At 40.2% G+C, this 20422-nt stretch overlaps 1 protein-coding gene across 3 annotated transcripts; it reads left to right on the top strand.

Moving 5' to 3' along the window:
* The first annotated feature begins 903 nt into the window (after positions 1-903).
* bbs4 (Bardet-Biedl syndrome 4) lies at positions 904-14548 on the top strand. 3 transcript variants are annotated; one of them, XM_080884983.1, is made up of 16 exons: positions 904-1001; positions 3144-3186; positions 6121-6200; positions 6609-6672; positions 6936-7047; positions 8148-8220; positions 8588-8641; positions 8733-8860; positions 9771-9825; positions 9932-10000; positions 10186-10338; positions 11051-11222; positions 11490-11559; positions 11669-11813; positions 11898-12102; positions 13076-14548. In XM_080884983.1, the coding sequence occupies exons 1-16, from the start codon at positions 942-944 to the stop codon at positions 13228-13230; spliced, it is 1638 nt and encodes a 545-aa protein (XP_080741109.1). In that variant the 5' UTR covers positions 904-941; the 3' UTR covers positions 13231-14548. The 3 variants fall into 3 exon arrangements, with proteins under 3 accessions (XP_080741109.1, XP_080741108.1, XP_080741107.1); XM_080884982.1 differs by having other exon boundaries at positions 943-1001; positions 6096-6200; XM_080884981.1 differs by having other exon boundaries at positions 960-1001; positions 3144-3206; positions 6096-6200.
* The last annotated feature ends 5874 nt before the right edge of the window (positions 14549-20422 follow it).

Raw genomic sequence — 20422 nt, 5'->3', positions numbered from 1 at the left:
TATGCATTGGAAATTGATTCTCAATCTTAACATTCAATAAACTGTACTGTCTATAAAATTCTGAATTGAAGTCTTGGAAGTGGTCTTCTTAGAAGTGTATTATTATCTATCAAAAGTGGTCCAAGGATGGAACAGGGGTGAACCAGCGACAGGGTTATGGGCTGTGCTGTGTGGTCTGATCCAACAGGCGAGCTACTATAGCTCAAATTGCCTAAATATTTAAACGTGGTTCTGATAGAAAGGTGTGAGAACGTGTGTATAGTCAGTGTACACGCTGACCCCTTTCCTCTGCTGAACTTCAGCCCAACTTACAGGATTTAAAGGGTCTGTTACTAACATCAGCTGATCTTTTATTATGGAGAAAAAAAACGGAGACGTTTTGAGGGTGATGATTTGGGCTTGTTTTGCAGCTATGGGATCTGGGCAGCTTGCAATCACTAAGTTAACCATGAACTCCTGTGTATACTGAAATAGTCTATAAAAGTGACGATACACAACAGGACACAGATCCCAAGCACAGCATCAATTCTATGAAAAGAAAAGATTGCAATGGCCCGGTCAAAGTCCAGACCTCAACCTGACTGAAATGCTGTTCTGGGCCCTCGAGAGAGCTGTGCATAAACACATATCTGCAAACCTCAATGAACTAAATAAACGATGTAAAGAAGAGTGGGCCAAAATTCCTCTGCAATGATTTAAAAGACTGATAAAGCCATACAGAAAATTATTAGTTTAAGTTCTTGCTGCTAAAAGTGATTTTACAAGCTATTGAATCATGTGGTGTAATTATTTATTAAGAATACACAGAATCTTATCGAGTGAAAACTATGAAAGACGAAAAATGGTTTTTAAACCCTTTTTTGTAAATAAAGGTTTTTTTTTTCTTTAATCCGAGAGCACAAATCCAACCAGCTACGTGTCTGCGCGCCATTGACGTATCCATGGCAACAGCTTCTAATGTTGATCATCCCAAGATGGCGGACGCGGAAACAACCGCAACGGTGAGTGCGATGCGAGCTGCTCCTCCTTTTCTTGAATAAACACAAACTTGACTCGAAATATAATGAAAGTGTGACACTTCGCGAGAAAGCCCGACGCCAGGTTTTACCACACGCTTTCTATAACGCTTACTTGAACGTTAGTTAGCTAGGTGGCTAGCCTATTCTAAGTCTGCGCTAAGTTGATTAAGCTGCAGCTAACGGCAACTTGCGAGACTAATCTCACTCACTCAAGGGCAAATTTAAACCTTAACGCTGACAGCTGTAGCTGTGGCAGAATGGCAGGATTGCTGTGGACTGTTTGGGAAGCTTTAGCCCACCCTTAATATACGATAACGTAGAAAACGTTATCAAGCAGCTTTTCATTAACCGCCTTACGACCAATCCCAGTTATATTATCGCTGTGGCATAATAACTTTCAGCGTGTAATGACATGTAGAGAATATCAATAAACTGCTAAGCATCAGCAACCACATCCAAAACAATCCACAAGTGAGGTCAAATATGGGAAGAAAAATATGTGATGCGAGAAGAACTGCGCATGCGTGCATCTACCTGCACATTGTGAAGATAGCAAATGTTACTGTTGTTGCAGTCACTGAACAGAACATACACAGGAGCACGTTACATTGCAAAATTTTACCGGTACATCTCAACAATTTGAATAAAATGCATTAATGTAATATATCATTCCATTCATCCTTTCATTTGATGGTTATTCGGGATGTGGTGGCAGCATGCTGGCACAGACCCCCAAACAACCCTCTCCCCATTCACCTCCTCCAGCTCTTCTGGAGGAACACTGAGAAGAGAGAGTAGTTGAGAGACATAATCTCTCCAGTATGTTTTGGTTATGCCTAGAAATTCTGTCCATAGAAGTTATAAACTGAATTGATGACAAATAGGCAGTGTTTGGTCACCAAGTCTATCCAACCCTACAGATCTGCATGCTTCTGCTGTTTGATTGGGAAAGAGTGTTTTCTCTCTCTCTGTTCATTAAGTAAACACACATGTCATTCAGCTTGTTGGCCCACATTCCCACACAGCCTTCTTTCAGTTTTTGAGTGGACAGGATTTTCTGTATTTTGGTGAGGGCTGCCCGAGGATTATTTTACTGTGTACCACACAGTCATGTGAACAGTCATGTGTTTTTGCAGGACTCTGTGCAGTGCTCTGAGAAACCAAGTACACCCCATGATTCAATAGCCTGTAGATGTACCATGTAAAAGCAATAACTTGTAATAATTATTAGTAATACTTTTCTGCATGACTTTATCTTCACAAAGTTGCTTCAGTTCATTAAGGTTTGTGAGCATTTGTTTATGCACAGTTCTCTTAAGGTCCTGGAACAGCATTTCAGTCAGGTTTTGGTGTGGACTTTAACTGGACAATTGCAACACCTTGATTGTTTTCTTTTTCAGCCATTCTCTTGCACTTTTTTATGCAGGAGAGTTCATGATCGAGTCAATAACATGGTGCTCAGGCCCTCTGGCTACAAAACACACCCATGGTATTGGTATGAGGTGTTTGTGCTGATATGCTGTGTTGATCTTTACCATACACAGCGCTGTGCATCATGACCAAAGATCTGTACTTTGATCTCATCTGTCCAATGGACATTTTTCAGAACTCTTGGAGTTTGGTTCAAACCTAAGCTGTGATGCCAGGCTTTCTCCTGACAGTCCTACCAGAAAAGCCATAACTGTTTTTTCTAATTGTGCTCTCATGAACTTTAAATTGAAACATGCTAACTGAGGCCTTTAGAGTCTGAGATGTAGTGCTTGGAATTTTTTTCCTGCATTTTCTCTGAGCAGTAAACATCTGACCTTGGGGTGATTTTGAAGGGACGCCTTGGGAAGGTTGTTGCATTGTGTTAAAACACACCTGTTTACTCCAAACCAGCAAACTAAAAGAAAACATCATCTTTGATAGAGGTGCTCACACTTGCCAATGATGAGTTAATTAAGTACATCTGATTGGCTGGCGGCTACTGACATTCTTAATTCGTATAGAAGAAGTAAGGATGATGTAGGTTTTCAAAGGCCTGCATAGAATCCTGAGGAAACTTTTGTTTTTCACTTGACTTTCAGACTCCTGTTTGCTGTTATTTATTTTTCTGCTTGTCTTGTTTGTCACATATTTCAGCTCCCTGTTGCTACTGAACCCAAGAAACGTCGGGCGCCTAAAGGTACAGTGAAAGCACTGCAGGTCATGTTCTGAAATTAATTGAATTATTTTCATGTTGTTGTGTGACATTCATTTTTTTGAAATTCATTTCTAAAAGTTGGTTAAGTGTTGATAACTGAAACTAAAGGTTTTGGAAGTGAACGGCCTGCAGAGGTCACCCTCACCCTTCTGTTTGTTTTCTCTGTAAGGAACAGGCATTATGCTGCTGAGCCATTTTCCAGATATTTCTCTGTGTAGAAAATGTCTGGTAATCAGAGGATGTTTTGTCATCATTATTGAAGCCTAATGTGCCATTAAATAGTTTATATTTCTGCCCACAGATATTTTGTCTTTTCTTTGTTTTATAGTGCTTTGTAATAATAATAATAATAATATTCAGAGCTACTGAGAATTGCACCTCGGTGGAAGCAGTTGAGTACATGCTATGATGTGGTAATGATAATTTTTATTTGGCATGCAAACCCTTTCCTGGATTGTACTTAATATGAGACACACCTCTGTTCTAACTAAAAAAAAGAAAGAAAGAAAGTAAAGATTGGATTTTAGGAGGCTAATACACATACACCAATGGGAGCAGACTTGATAACAACCTGAATGCAGAGGAACTTTAAAATTGAGATGCACTGTTTTAAAGCCGCTGCTGAGTTAAAAATAAAGTGGCAGCTGGGTGCATGAACTTCACAGCTTTATCTACAGGGAATTGTGACTTCATTATGCCTCATACAGACTGTATACGCAAAAATAGTTCTTTAAAAAGTTTTCCAAATGCAAAGCGTGTTAAAGTGTATATCAGCCGATTTTTGGCACTTGATCACAACTGGATGAAAACAGTCACATGCAAGGACCCATCCATTTTGCAATGTAGACATTTAAAGATTTGACATAATCAAGCAACGTGACATAAACCTTAATTGTGTCCATAAGTCACATTCATTCCGCACTTACCAATGTGAAATGTAATTATGGTTATTTAAGGCATACACAAATTTACCTTTGCTATGCAGAGTAGTATGCAGAGTATATTATGTTAGATTTTGAGCACTGCTGTTTGTGCATTCTTAGTGTTAATACCTGACAGGTGCTGTGCAATGGAAAGATCTAAAGTAAATTTAAAAAAAATAGTACAGTATGTTAGATTTTAATAAAATCCAGTGTGAGTTTCTTGACTCGGATGTAGCAGTCTGCCTTATTTTTTTTAGGATACTGACAGTCATTTCTGGCACATTCCCGATAAAGGGGGAAAAAAGGTGTCAGCATCTCGATGTGAGACTAAATGACTTGACAAGATGAAGGCTTTTTTGGAGGGTTTTTTTGTGTGTGTGATTGAACTTCCAAAAATAATATTCATCATATTTTTCATTACGTTCTCCCCATGTGTCTTTTGATCTCAGCATGCCTCTCCTCTGCTCTTATCCCCTTTTAACAGATGGTTGAAACACACTGAGGGCAAAGCTGCCTTAGCTTCATCCAGATCAAATATAACAATGAGAAAACTCTCTCTTTGCAATGAAGTTTTTCACATTACTATATTTAGGAGACCTCGTGCTGGGCTGTTCTTCTGTGCTTCTTTCTATCCTTCTCTCATACAGTAGTTGTAGGAATACACGTTGCCCATGTATCCCATCACTCCTCTCCAAATTCTGCCTTGCTTTATGTATGTGGACCATAGTGCACCGCAGGACCACAGCTGAAACCCAGAGACAAGAATATTATTGCTGTCTCAGCAGGGAGAAAGCGGATTAGAGTCCCTACAAATAGGGCCATTCCCAGTCTTGACGTGGCAAACGTGTGGAGCCCGTGCCGTTTCACAGTCGGCGATGGAGTGGATTTCTGTGTAGTATCTGGAATGGGCTCAAGTTCTAGCAGCAGATCAGCGAAGCTCTTCTTGAGGCGCTGAAAGATAAAACAGAGGGGAGCTTTGGTGTAATTCACACTGTATTTTTTTTTTTTTTAACACTCGGAGTTCGTTAACGATACCCACCCCCCCACCAGTGTCAATGGTAAAGCCTAGCACTGTATTTCACAATGCCTTCAATCCTATTTTTAGCCTCAGAGGAAGGTAGTAGGTGCAAGATAACAGGATTACCAGAATCAGACTCGCTTGAATTGGCATTATGTGTGCTTCCTTGTAAAATGAAATGTTGTACTCCACTGGGAAGAGGACTTGGAGGCGTTGTAGTTCGGTTCTCGAGGTTACCTAACCCTTTCTAAAGCTGGCTTTACATTGTTCTGCTCATTCCTTCAGCCTCCCTCTTTGACTCTGTCTCTATACCCTCGCTCTTCTGTCACAAGCACCTGGCTTGCGAGAGACATTGTTGCCCTGGCAACAGGGAGAATATCTCAACCTGTCGAGACATTAAATGAGAGACACGGGGGGAGAGGAGGGGGGAAAAAGCAGTGTTTGTAACGCAAAACTTGCTTACAAGGTGACATTTACAGACTGGCTGGTGAATTGATTACAGTTTAGCCTGGGGTTTCTGGTTGAAGTGTTAACATCTATGTTAACTGTCACATCAAAGACTTACTAGCAACTGCATGGGGAGGCTGCTTTCAGGATTATTTATTCAGCTGTCAAATTAGAAAAGATGGCATACATTAAAAATAGTTCTAATAGACATTACTCTTAATAGGCTGAGCCATCTGTTCATAAGAAGAAAAAAAAACTGCTAACGAGCTAAGATTTGCAGCATGCCTACTCGGTGACTTGACTTAAATTTAGCCTGTGGATTTAGGTTGCAGTGTTACATCTGTGTTAACTGTCAGATCAGAGACTTACTAATGACTGCAAAAGGAGGGCTCTTTAAGGATTAATCATTGAGCTATCAGCCAAATAAGACATCATCTGCACAATAACATGCTCAAAAGTTCTTGTTTTTTTTCCCAAAATCCTTATTCATTTGTAATATTTAGATTTTTATGGTGTTCCTCCACCCAGCTCCAGAGCTTCCTATTGTGGAGAGAAGGAACTGGTTAATCCACCAGCACTATATCCTCAAGGACTACGATACCTGTAAGGTAAAGTGCCTTCATTCCTCAGCTCTGTTTGCGGCGTAGTCTGTCATTGACCTGTGACTGTGCTGAGTGTGATTGACTGAAAGACCCACTCTGACCTCACTGAAGATATACATGATGAAGATATTGAGTTCCCGACATGCACGCGGCTTTGTCTAAGGCCTGATTCATTCACTGCATTGAAACTGCTTCACACTTAATAAAGTCTCTGAATAGTACTTGTTAGATATATTACTGGACTACTCCTGCACGCGTTTTCTTTGCATATCTAATTTGTGTGAGGCGATAATGACATACATCCCTTCCGCTTACTCTGTTCTACAGATGTACAGAACAGGGTGTAATATTCCTCTGTATCATCTGAGTACTGGATGGATTTCGAAATTGTCTTTCCACTCTGCGCCTTTTTAGGTTATCATCAAAGACCAACTGCAGGAGACTAATGGGATGTGTGAATATGCTATATATGTTCAAGGTGAGCCATCATTTTTGTAGCAGCCATTCCCTTTTTCCGCTTTTAATGTGTAAGATATTTTTTTAACAGCTACATCAAGTAAAACCTCTGTGGTAGTCAACACCAGAGCTGCACAAGTACATGATTTCGTTTCCCCAAAAACTGCTCTTTGGACCTCATGCTGTGTCTTTGATTTTTTTTTAATGCGTTTTTTTTTTTTCTTTTAATTCCTCAAGCAGATGAAGATCCTTTTATTTTGTGTGTGTCTTTATTTCTTTGTGCAGCACTAATCTTGCGTCTTGAGGGCAAGATCCAGCAGTCCCTGGAGCTGTTTCAGAGCTGTGCCATCTTAAATCCCAACAGCGCAGACAATCTTAAGCAAGTGGCCCGATCACTGTGAGTCTTCTGCACTGAAGCCTCTATGAGCGCATCAGTGCCTCTCCATTAGCTAACAAGACAGACACAGGGGAGAAATATACAGTGATAACAGTCACACTGCAGGCCGCTTAGAGCCAGAACCTTCACCGCTTAAGGGGAAACACTGGAGAAAAAACTGTTTTTTAATGCATTGGTCAGCTTTAAGATTTTGGTCCGTATTGACATGATAACATCACATGGTTACTGCAGACTGCGGCACATTCATGATGGAAATCTACCACCACATCCCAGAGATGCTCTATTGGATTAAAATATGGTGACTGTGGAAACCATCTGAGTACAATTTAAGCGCATAGTCATGTTTAACAAACCAGTTTGACATTATTTGAAGTTTGTATGGTTTGTTAGTCTGCTGACAGCAGCCATCAGAACATAGCACCCTGTGGTCACAAAGGGATGGTCATGGTCAGCAACAATACTCAACAATGCTCTCATTTAAATGGTGCTTAGTTTATACTAAAGAGCCCAAAAGGGATCATGAAAATATCCCACACACTGTTAAACCACCAGCAGCCTGAACCATTCATACAAGGCAAGACCCATGTTTACATGTTGTTTATACCAATTCTGACCCTACTGAATGTTGCAACAGAAATTGAGACTCAGCAAACCAAGCAACAGTTTTCCATTGTTCTAATATCAAAGTCACTTAAATCACCTTTCTTCCCCATCCTGATGCTCAGTTTGATTTAATCAGGTCATTTTGACCATGTCTATGTGCTGAAATGCATTTAGCTGTTGCCATGTGATGTTTGTATTTATGACTAGTTTAACAGGCATTCCTAATAAAGTGTCAGGTGAGTTTATATGAACACACAGTTTCATTAACGTTATGTTATAAAGATGTTGTCTCTGTTATCAGTAATCCAATGGGAAAGTTTGGGGCTTATAGTAAAGTTTTATCCTCTTGACCCGTAATGCCTCCCTTTGTAAAGAAAAATGAATACAGCTTCATTGAATGGTTTGTTTTTTAATGTTGTAATAATAGTTATTCTGAAAGCAGTAATTAAAATGGGTTATCGTCTCTTATGGATTATTGTTGTTTATTGTTTCTTCAGATTTCTTCTGGGAAAGCACAAAGCAGCTATTGAATTCTATCATGAAGCTGCAAGGCTCAACGAGAACGACTGGGTAGTAGAAAGCAAACACTCTTAATTCCTACTTTGTCTTTAAGGTTTTTTGTTTTTTTTTTGCAGAGATTATAGCACTGACAAATTCTGCCAACATTTAGAGTGGGAATTACCTTGACTGAACCTTTTCTTCTCACACTTGCAACAATTTATCACAATCAGCTCTGTGGTTGCACATCCAAATTCGTCCAGGGCTGTTTTACTAGGGGGCTATCAAAGTTGTGCTACCATTAATCACTCCCACTTCCTTCTCTAATGCTACTGCAGAACTGTTGGCCTATAAAACTTTTACATTTGGAAATTAAATTCAGCTCAACCCGTGCAATGCAAAAATGATCCATGTAAAATCTGACATTTTCTCACCCCAGGAGATCAGTCATAATCTGGGATTGTGCTATTTCTTCATCAAAGACTTCAAATATGTGAGTACAGCTGAGTTTACCAACACTATAGCAGGACAAATTGTAGTTGTTCCACAGGGATTTGATCATTTTGATCTTCTGTCTCTCTCAGGCTGAGGAGCATCTAAAGATAGCTCTCAAGATAAACAAGCACGACAAAACCTTCATGATGCTCGGGAAGGTTCACCTGCTGGCTGGAGAAACAGACAAGGCCATAGAGGTGTACAAGAAAGCGGTGGAGTAAGTGCATATATATAATGTTAGCCATTCATGCTAGATGTTGTTAGGCATTACTCTGTATGTACTATACATTGAAACATTCTTGACATGTACAGCAGTCCATTAGAGCTGATACATTTCTCAAAAACCCAACTTAAAGAGTCTAATGGGGGCTGTCCCACTAAAATCTCCCAAAAATATTAATGAGAACACCAGCACTCACAGCACGATACCAACATTGCTTGACAGCAAAAAGAGAAATGTGGGGGTTTGGGCCTGAAAATATTAATGATGTTCTCATTAAGGAATTGTTTATGACAACAAAGTCAAACAATTTTCTTTAGATTCCTGTGGAGAAGTTCAAACATACCGCCTTCAAACATTGGTTCAGAAGGTTCTCGCATACTTTAAGTTGTTTCATCTTGGTTTTTATTTTTATGGCTTTTCTGTCTCCAGAAATCATTTTATTCAACACTTAAAGCTTTGCCACATTTTTAACTCTGGGTTCAGTATAAATGCAGTTCATTTCCACTTCTCCTCGCATGTTGAATATTTAAACATTAGGCCATGGTGTAAATAAGGAAATGACATTTGTGTCTATAATAGAGCTCATTATGGCTGCCTCCTGTTGGGGGTAAATGAATTAATCAAGTGCCCCAATACTGGTGTCGCTTTTAATGAGACTTACCACTGTGATTCTTATTTTAATGCCAACCTGCCTCTTCTCTACCGTTTTTCTTTGAGCCCCATCGTCCCCCCACAGGTCATAATTAATACTCCACAATTATACCGAATCAAAGGCTGATTGAATAATCACGAGATTCCCTAGATATCAGCTGCTGTATGTTTGCTCAAGAACAAGCACATGCATTGAATATGATTGCTGGCATAGGTTAACTGACATTATTCTTTTGGCTCATCTCTTTTTCAGATTTTCTCCAGAAAACACTGAACTCCTCACAACACTGGGCCTGCTGTTTTTGCAGGTAAGCAGATTTCTTTTTCTTTTTTTAAATGATTTGATGAAATGATATGCCCATAAATGATGAGCACAGCAAAAAAGGAATGACAGCAATCTTCTCTTTGTTTGAGCTCGGGAAATACCAGAAAGCATTTGAACATCTTGGGAATGCCCTCACCTTTGACCCCAACAATTATAAGGTATGTGGGTACTTACACATTACAATTAGGCAGAAGCTTATTTTGTTACTCACCTCCTTAAGGACAGTGCACCAGGTTCCTTTTAAATCAGTTCATTCCCTGTCAGATGTTACGGCCTGACTTTCATCTTTCATCAAGGCTACATCTTCCTCTAATATCTCTTTAATCATTGTTTTTATTCCTAGGCCATCCTGGCTGCAGGCAGCATGATGCAGACCCATGGTGACTTTGATGTGGCTATGAACAAGTACAGGGTGGCAGCATGTGCTGTGCCGGAGAGTCCCCCTCTGTGGAACAACATTGGCATGTGCTTCTTTGGGAAAAAGAAATATGTAGCTGTGAGTAATGTTTTTTTTTTCCTGCTTGTTTTCATCCAGTTTGGATGAGAAAACTGCCAAAAGGCAACACACACAAAAAGCCTACTCGGTGTTATTTCCACACCAGCCATGGCTCGTGCCTTTAATCACAGCCCAGCCACTTAATTCTGCTGTTTCTGAAGGAGCCCTTTGTGTATACAGTACAGTGTTTATCCTATCTTTTATTTGATAGAGACAGCGTAGATAGACAGGAAAGTGGGGAGAGAGAGAGGAGGGGGAAGGCATGCAGCGAAGGGGCGCAGCACATACGTTGCCTTTACTGTATGTATCTGCTGGGTGTTCAGATATATGTTATACATATACATATATATAATGTAAACATATCTTAATTTTAAAAGCAACTTCATTCAATTCTTTTTTTTTTCTAGTTTAGAAACCAACACGTTGTGGGGATGACTGAGTACAATACAAACTCTACATTTTCTGTAATCTTCATTAATCTTGAGAAAATGAAATCAAACCCCCCCAAACTCTGTAAAACACAACTTCATTACAATTCTGGTGGTTTTTCTTTGGCTAAAACCTTCAGAGGATCTGGCACAATTCCCTCTTCAGGAAACTTCTACATATGTTCCTGAATCTGATGTTCCTGTTTGTTCTACTTCATATATTATTAAGATACTCACCTAAAGGTCCTGACAATTTCTCTCTCCTAACTTCACGTCTCCCACAGGCCATCAGCTGCCTGAAGCGGGCCCACTACTTGTCTCCTTTTGACTGGAAAGTGTTGTACAACCTTGGTCTGGTACACCTCACCATGCAGCAGTATGCCTCTGCCTTCCACTTCCTCAGTGCAGCTATCAATCTGAATCCACGAATGGGGGAGCTCTACATGTTGCTGGCAGGTACGGAGCGAGTGAGACAGACAAATCCTTCATGATTTAATTCTGCCTGAAGAGGAAATCTATGACGGCAAAAACAGGGATAGCTTTTTAAATAGCACTTTACTGAAAATGTCGCTGCTTAAAGGATTTTGGGGGGGGGGGGGGGGGGGGGTTATAAATGTATTAGTATTTTCATTAAATCTATTCAGCAGCTTGACCACATTTACATTTGATTTGAAAATTGAAAAGGGCTTGTATGTGACAAAAAATTTCCTGTCACATCTTTAGTTGCTCTGACCAATTTGGAGGATTATGAGAACGCCACCAGATCTTACGAGCAAGCTGTGACTCTGGATGAGTGAGCCTGTCCTCAGTAACACCTTGAAACTTCCATTGATCTGAATTTAAAACTGTATCAGATCATTGATTTTTTTTTTTTCCTCTTCTTGGTGATCAATTTTCCACAGATCCAACCCCCTGGTTAACCTGAACTTTGCAATCTTCCTCTATAATCATGGAGACAAGAAGGGAGCTCTGGATCAATACCAGGATATGGAAAGGAAAGTCAACATACTCCGAGACAGCAGTAGCAACTTTGAATTTGATCCTGAGGTACTGTAGATCCTGATATCAATGATGTCTCTGAAGTTAGTGGTCATTCTTTGTTCCAACGCAACACATTTTAATCCCTAACAGCTAATGGACATGGCTCAGAAAATGGGAACTGCTCTACAGGTGACAGAAGCGCTGGTGTGGACTAAACCAGGCAAGGACTCCAAATCAAAACCAAATTCTGCAGCAGCCACCAAAACCCCCGGTGCTCCCCTCGGTACTAACCAAGTCCTGGGTCAGGCCATGTCTTCAGCCGCAAGCTACAGCAAAAACATTCAGCTGTCAACAGGTACACACGACCAGTTATGGTCTTGTTTAAAGCAATATTTCATGATCCGCCTCCACGGTGAAGCCTCTCCTGTGCCGTTTTGATCAAAGAAGAAGGGGACGTTTGTTAAGAACCTGAAACATCAAAGTCAAACTGAATCTCTCGCTTACATTTGTTCTGAACGCAAACTCAAAATGACTTCCAAGGAGTCCAGTGTAACGCCGGCAGAGTGTGTGATTTGCAGCTTCCACCTCTCTGCATCAAACCAAAGTTCTTTTTTTCATTCAAAAGGAAAACTTGAAAATATCACTTCCCTGTATATTCAAAGGCTCGTGCCTTCACTGCTGTAGCAGATTGAATATACAGGGTAAGGCAAAATGGAATATGTGGGGGAAAAACGACGTCAACCTATTGCCTGTATGCTGTGTGTTCTATTCTTTGGAACAAAAGAGAATCAATAGTGTGGAAAAATGACACACGGGTAAGCTTATGAATTCAAGGCTACTGTGCAGTGATTGCAGAGGCTTACAGCTCTCAAAGGTAAGTGGATAATAGTGCTTTTCTTCACTGGAGCCAATGGCCTGTGTTTTCTCCCACTCATGTGTAGCTGTTAACAAATATCACCAGAACAATAGATACATCTTCAGTGACATTGGCATTTTACATAATTCCACAGCTCTGGCATCTATTTAGCCCCTAACAACCAGCAATTACCAGCCATTGTTTGACAACCAACCAACCTGAATGTGTATGTACTTTACAGCTGGATTTAGAAACATCTGGTACTATCTGCACATCTGCACAGAGAATTAATTAAATTGTCCCGTAGCATGTGACATAATATAGACATTTACAGCCTGGGACCAATCACTATTCCCAGCTAATGCTGCAGAGCTCAGCATTAATGAACCCCACGCGTCTCATCAGAAAGTAAAAGATTTCTGATAAGCTTGTAGCGAAGCAAACCTGCATGAATTCTGTTTGTCTTTTCCAGGGGTGTCCGGAGGCCCTTCCAATGCAGGAGAGCCAGAAGATGATGTACTGGAAGCCCCCAGCCCACCTTCTGATCCTCCGGGATCCCCAGAGCCCGCAGAGTCAGACAACCCTAAACCCAGAACCTCCAAAATGAAATCGAAGGTGCAGGAATGAATTCTCTTGGTGGCTACAGTCTTACACTACTTGTGTCATCTTTGAGGTCACCTATTTGTAATGGAGGACAATTAAGCCTCTTTGGCTACGTTCACACTGCAGGTCTTGATGCTCAATTCCGATTTTTTGATCAAATCCGATTTTTTTTGTCTGCAAATAAAATTTGACAGTAAACGCTCTCTAGTGTGAACGCTCAAAGCGGCCCGCGTGCGCAAAAGAAGACGTCACACACAACGCTCTCTGTTTAGACCCAGAGCAAACAATATTGTTTGACTGATAGCCCTTAATATAAAGACTTCGGACTTTACGTTTCTCAATTTTTGCTTTAAGTTATTTTGTTATTTACATAACAATGTAAATAACCTAATAATGATCCTTATTGCTGTTTTAGAGGAGCGGTGCTTCAAAGAATAGTTGCAGATTTCTGTCAAAATCTGCAGATTATACAGTACAAATAACATGTTCACGTTGTCTTCCCAATAGTTTCACTAACATCTACACTGGATGCCAGGAAGCGTTCGCGATGTCTTCTCTGGCGCTGATAATTGGCGTCTGTCTTGTGTCAGTGACGTAAACGATGGATTTAATGCGACATAACCATTCAAACAGCAGTCGCTTTCTAAAACATCGGATATGTTTCGGATTCAGTACCACATACGAAAGTGACTCAGATCGGATTTGAAAATACTGTCATAACATGATCGTATATGGGTCACATAGGGTCAAAAAAATCGGATTTGATGCGCTTTCGCCTGCAGTGTGAACGTAGCCTTTGAGCGCAGCCAAGCCACTGTATTTGTGCTTTTTCTAGCTCATGGTAGTTCAGTCTTGGTTTTAATTTAGCAGCACAGAAGTTTCACGTCCTGCTCCGACATTTCCATGTGAAAAGGGTGTGGTCGGTGTTCACTGTTATGCCTCTCATCTCAGAAATATCAGTACACAACTCACCGATGTAAACCAACAGTTTTTTAACTTAGCTGTACATATTTGTACATTTAAGAATTCAAGAAAGAAAGTCTGTATTCAGCAAAATGGTGATAACGGGCCTGTGAAGTTGCAAGTATTCATTTATGATGAGCTTAGCAATAAGGTTAAAGGATGGATTTTATTTGTACTCACTGTCTGATATGATCCAGTCAGTGTGAAGGAAATGCTGTGACAATCACCGCTACAATGTGAGGATAGAATGGGAGCTGTTTCAATTGTTCCTGGATATAGTTTGTTTGATAGGACTTGAGTATAAATAGTGATACATGCTTTTATATGTGGATAAGTGTTATGTTTATAGAGTAATGTATTTAATATTAAATAAGATTTTAAATAAAACAGCTGTCCGCTTATTTTGTAAAGTCCAGATTATGTGCTGTATTGTTGTGTCAAGGTGATTCAGTTAGACACCACCAACAGGGGACAGTATTGTTTAACAGCTTTGAAACATACGCTCTACAGTCAAGTGAGAAAAAGTTTTTCAAGGACTCTGTGCAGTCCAGTGAAAAAGGAAATACTCTCACTGCTTTCATTAGAATTAGAAGATATTTGATTAACAGCATTTGATTAGCAGACAAGTGTTGCTAATCAAATGCGCCTCTATTAAAAAAAACAAGTTTTGGCAATTGTTGGTCTGGAGCATTCAGCTGTGTGTTAACACAATACCACAATCTTTCCATGAGTGGTTGACCCAGCAAATTCACCCCAAACGTCAAAGAAACTGAAAAACCCCAAAGCTAAATTTCAGACTCCACAGGCTTTGGTTAGCATGTTACACCGTCACAAACTTTAAATTGTAATTATTAAAAGACTGAACAGCTACGTCCTGTTTGGAAAGGTTTCCAGCAGAAAGCCTAGTTTCTCTAAAAAGAGCACGGGAGCATGGCTCTGATTTGCTTTCTGATTTGCATTGAACAAATCAAAATACTCGTTGAATAATGTCCTTTGGACAGAGGAAGCCATCCATCCATCCATTCGCTTCCGCTTATCCTTTTCAGGGTCGCGGGGGGCGCTGGAGCCTATCCCAGCTGTCATAGGGTCAGTCATTGAGTCAACCAAACAGAAGCAAATCTACAACAGAATGTCTGAAAGAGGAAAGAATCAATGTGTTGCAATGACCCAGCCAGATCTCATAAGCAAACCTCAATGAAATGAAGCAACGTTGTAAAGAAGAATGGGACAAAGTTCCTCTACAGTGATGTGAGAGACAGAGTTATTGCTGTTAGAGGGTCCTACAAGCTTTTGAATCATGGGCTGGACTACCAACATAGTTATTTCTCAGAGAAGGTTTCACAGTGAGTAGTTTGTTTTTAAATATAGTTGTGTTATATTGTTGGCAGCCAGTGTCCCAGATATATGAGCTGTGAGACAATCGGAGTACTCATAAAGGCACTTTTTTTTTTTTTACTCACGATTCATATCGACCAACTTTTCAAGGTTGGCTTAAGCTGACGATGGGGTCTCATGAATAAGGGATAAACCTCTGGTGTATGATGAGACCTCGTGAATTAGCTCACTGAAGGTCACTCACAAACTGAAAATATATTAGTGTGTATCGTTTATAATATGCATGGGACAGTCTGTATGTATTAAACAAAGCTATTTATAAAATATGTTCCTCTGACAACAGAACACAAAGGATTGTCTTTATTAATTTATGGGTATTTAAATGTGCCATTGTTGTTTTGTTTTAATTAATAACCAACTAATAAACAAACAGATAAATTACGCTCGTGCATTTATCATTTAGAACCACCAACCAGCCTCCAAAATCCCAAACGCACACCCATCACTGCTGATGATTTTTCAGGCTCTTTGGAGAACTGTGCTAAGGTCACTGACAGTCATTTGGGAGGAAAACTTTAAATGGAGTTTCTGTTACATCAACAAACTCTGAGAGCTTTAAAAATAGGTGTTTACATGATGATTACATGTTAGCTTCAGCGCTTTCAGTTAGCAGGCAAATACAAGTCTCTGCCAGCTTCAGGACAGAAAACATGAAATTTGTTTTGTTTTGTTTAATACTTGAAACAACAAAAATTTCAATTAACCACACATGTTACACAGAAGATTAAATTGTAACATGATTGCAAAAAAAATGTGTTTTTGAATCTGTTGCTGTTTGGACGTAATGATATTTAAAGAGAGCCGTGTGAAGGTCTGCATATAGGGACACAAGCCTCTTTTATTATTATTATTATTAGAATAAGACGTATTCCTCTTGTGTTTTTGATCAGTCGTGGATCTTGCATCTGGGTCTGACTGGATGACAAGGACAGGATGTAAATATGGATTTTTTTCCTCCGGCTCAGCACAGAGCGGAACATTGCTGTGAACCGAGTGTCAGGTCAACATGGTTGCTGCTTGTCTGTCTCTCTTCTTTGTGGTTGTTTTTCATCGTAGCGCAGCCGTGACTGGAGACTGTGAGTGCAGAGAAGTGATTGTGTTGGCAGTTGCCGCTCTGGTTATTTGAGTCAGTATACCACATGCATCACCGCGTGGAAACACAGATATTAGAGTTTTATTTGTGTACAGAAGTTGGTTTCCACAGTAAAGGGACCACTGTTTACAGACTTTAACAGGAGGAGTATATGACCCAGTTTGGTATCAAAATATTGAGCTCTGTTTTTACCACCTAATGTGCTTTATTTGTATGAACTTGAGTTTACTGCTGCAGCTGTGCACTTGCATCTTTCAGAAGCTGATCAGTAAGCTACACAAGATATCTGAATCTCTATCTCTCCATATAGCTATAGATGTGGATAGTGTGTCTTTATTTTTACTCCATTTCCTCAGATTTGACAAGATAAAGGTTTGAGGACAAGTGATGCAAGATCTTTATTTTTTCTTCCTGTGATTGAGTTTTCAAGCTCAAACATGGAAGAACTTGGTAGTAATTGTCAAACTGATGAATAAGAGACATGAATAAGTCATTTTTTTTATGTGTGTTTTTTTTCCTGCCATGTCAAATTTCCCATGTGGCACATTGATGACTGAAGTGAACAATTCTAATATTCTTTTATTGTTGCCATTTATCTTCCTAACTGAGCCCGTTATTAGACTTACAGAATACCGTTTTGCCAGAGAGTAATCATTTATGGAGCGTAATATAAAAGTGTGGAAAAAAATCATGCGAGTAATACAGCTAAAGTTTCTGTTTTTGATTTTCTTTTTTTAAAAACGTCTGTTTTATTACACAGAATCATTTTGAAAGGTACAAATGTCGCCTCTGTGTCTTAAGCCTTTGTGCTGTTATTGCTCTGGCATGATCTCAGTTTCGTTCAGTCGGTTGACGTCTTATCCAGTATAACCATCGTCTCGAGGGCAAATAGTTGAAGACAGATAAAATCTCCCGGCTTTGCTTTATGTGGCCTCACATGTCACTGCTACGACCTGAAATCCAAGCGGATCAGCGTTTGACCCTGAAGACTCTGACAGCAGTGACCATTGATCTGTTTGTGTTCCTTTGGTTTACTTTCACGAGGAAGAATAGCATCTACATGCGCAGCTATTATTGTGAGAGACTGTATGTAGGTTTTTTCATTAGGTGCTTGTTAAACCGTGCATGCCTGAAGTGCCTGCGGTCGTAACTTTTACAAGCCAGCTGATGGCCTGTAAGTTACAGCTCCTGCTCCAGTTATATTTCAGAGCAGCTGTGGAAGATTGCTTTTCCATTCTCATCTGTCTACAATTCAAATGGCCTCTGGAAGTGTCTCAGTAACTAGTGGAAGTTTCACATAAACTTCTCTGGCTCCAGGGAATCGTACGTTTTGCCATTGTGTTTTATTCAGCTTGTGCAGTGTTGAGGGTGTAACTTAAAATAATTGGCCTAAATAAATGCAGATTTTTTTTTTTAATTCCGATGATATGTTGTGGCTATGGAGTAAAAATGTAGATTATGCTTTATTTTCACTTTTTGTATTTGCATGCAGAGTTTCTTTTTTGTGACTTTTACAGTGTTTTGGACTGTGGCTGGTAGCTGCAGCTGTTTTCAGACTCAGCTGTTGACTGGCTTGTTGTCAGTCTGCTCACACCTGGGAGGCTGGACTCTCATTCTTCCACTACAGAACAATGCTGACTTTGACTAATACGAAGGGGAAATGTTTATGTCCTTTGTATCCGTAGTATTTATTGTATAAACTTGATATTTGAGAACTCTGTCTATCTGTATCTCAGAACTCTCACATGACTTTCTAGGTCAGGGGTGGCCAACCCGCGGCTCTCGAGCCGCATGCGGCTCTTTGCCTGGTTTCATGCGGCTCTTACGTTCATATCAAAGTTTATGTTTGTGTTTTGATTTTTTTTTATGTTGTTGTTTTAAAATGTGCGCGTTCGCTTCGCTTGAGTTCAATACGGTATTTTCATCAAATGCGCATGTGTGTGAGATGAAAATACCGCAAAGTTTCCCAGTAGGAGCAAGTTCGCCCTTAAAATGGCAGGAAAAAAATGCACAGCAAAAAGAAAATATGAAGATGAACACAGGACGTTTTTAACAGAGTGGGAGAGTTTATATTTTTTTGTTGAACGCAATGGTAAGCCATTCTGCCTTATATGTCAGACGTCATTAGCGCATTTCAAAGCTTCAAATCTTCAGCGCCACTTCAGCTCACTCCATGCTAACATCGACCAGGAATTTCCAAAAGGGACTGAACTTCGCAAGCACGAGTTGGCCACTTTGAAAAGTCAGGCAGAAAAGCAGATACAGTTTTTCCAAAAATTTACGAAGCGGTCAGAGACCTTAACACTCGCATCCTATCAGCTGGCTTGGAACATTGCACGGGCTAAAAAGCCATACGATGAAGGGGAGTTCGTTAAAAAATGCCTCAGTGATGTTGTTGAAATCTTGTCTCCTGAAAACGACAAATTAAAACGCATGGTATCAGACGTCCAACTGTCCCGCCACACTGTTGAACACAGAATATCGGACATTAACACGGCTATTGAATCACAGTTGCACTCTGACCTTCAAGCATGTGAGTATTTTAGTGTCGCATTGGATGAGAGTTGTGATATACAAGACAAGCCTCAGTTGGCAATATTTGCACGGTCTGTTTCAAACGATTGTGTGATCAAAGAAGAACTCCTGGATATTGTGCCATTAAAAGACAGAACCCGTGGCATAGATGTGAAAGAAACCATGATGGCTGCATTTGAAAAAGCAAATCTGCCCATAACGAAATTAACTGCAATAGCCACGGATGGAGCACCAGCCATGATGGGATCTGTGAACGGGCTTGTGGGGCTGTGCAAAGCTGACCAAACTATTCCTGACTTTTGGAATTTCCACTGGACAGACTGAACCTGACCCTGCAGGGTAAGTTAAAAATGCTCCCTGACCTAGTGCAAAGTGTGTTTGCGTTTGTCAACAAACTGAAGCTGTTCAAGACACATATTCAAAAGGGAGATTTAACGCATTTTCCCACTCTGCTAAAAGCCAGCGGGCAAGTCGCCAGTGCTGCCCTGAGTAAGCAAAGAGCCAGATATGCAACGCTGATTGAAAACTTGCACGAAAGCAAAAGTAAATGCTATTGTAGATTATTATATTCTTGTTTGTGGACTTGGTTGAACTGAGAGTTTGTGTGTGTGAGACAGTGCACACAATGTTCATTGTTGAAAATGACTGGCCTGTGGTTTTAGTACTGTAGGAGTCCATTTCTGTCATTATCATGTTGGTGTGTGACATTTACAATAAATCTGGCTGAGCAGAGATGTGTGTGTGTGTGTGTGTGAGTGTGTGTGTGTGTGTGTGTGAGAGAGAGAGAGAGAGAGAGAGAGAGAGAGAGGGAGGAAAGGATGGGTGATGTTCATGTGTGCCCATGCGTATGATGTGGCTCATTGCGGTAACACAGTAAAAAAAAAAGTGGCTCTTGGTCTCTGACTGGTTGGCCACCCCTGTTCTAGGTCTACAGTTCTGTAACCTCAGCTTGTTACCTTGCAAAGCTATTGTAATATTGCTTGCAGCTCCTGGTGTACTCCCTCCCCTGTCCACTTTCTGGCACGTTTAAGCAGTTTCACAGATATTCATGAGGTCTCAAGTATCAAGATTAGTACCAGCTACTCTGTGCGGTTAAAAATAGTCTACCTTTTTTTTTTCTTTCACCCCACTTAAATCGCTTACACACATTTCTTTCATTTCTTTAAATTTTGTCCTATTATCAGAAAACACTACAATTATTATATACTTTAAACCCATCTGTAATATTTA

This window comes from Rhamphochromis sp. 'chilingali' (assembly GCF_963969265.1).
Source record: "Rhamphochromis sp. 'chilingali' genome assembly, chromosome: 6".
NCBI lineage: Eukaryota > Metazoa > Chordata > Actinopteri > Cichliformes > Cichlidae > Rhamphochromis > Rhamphochromis sp. 'chilingali'.
The sequence above is the reverse complement of the archived record's forward strand: the minus strand, read 5'-3'. Positions and strand labels throughout refer to the sequence as shown.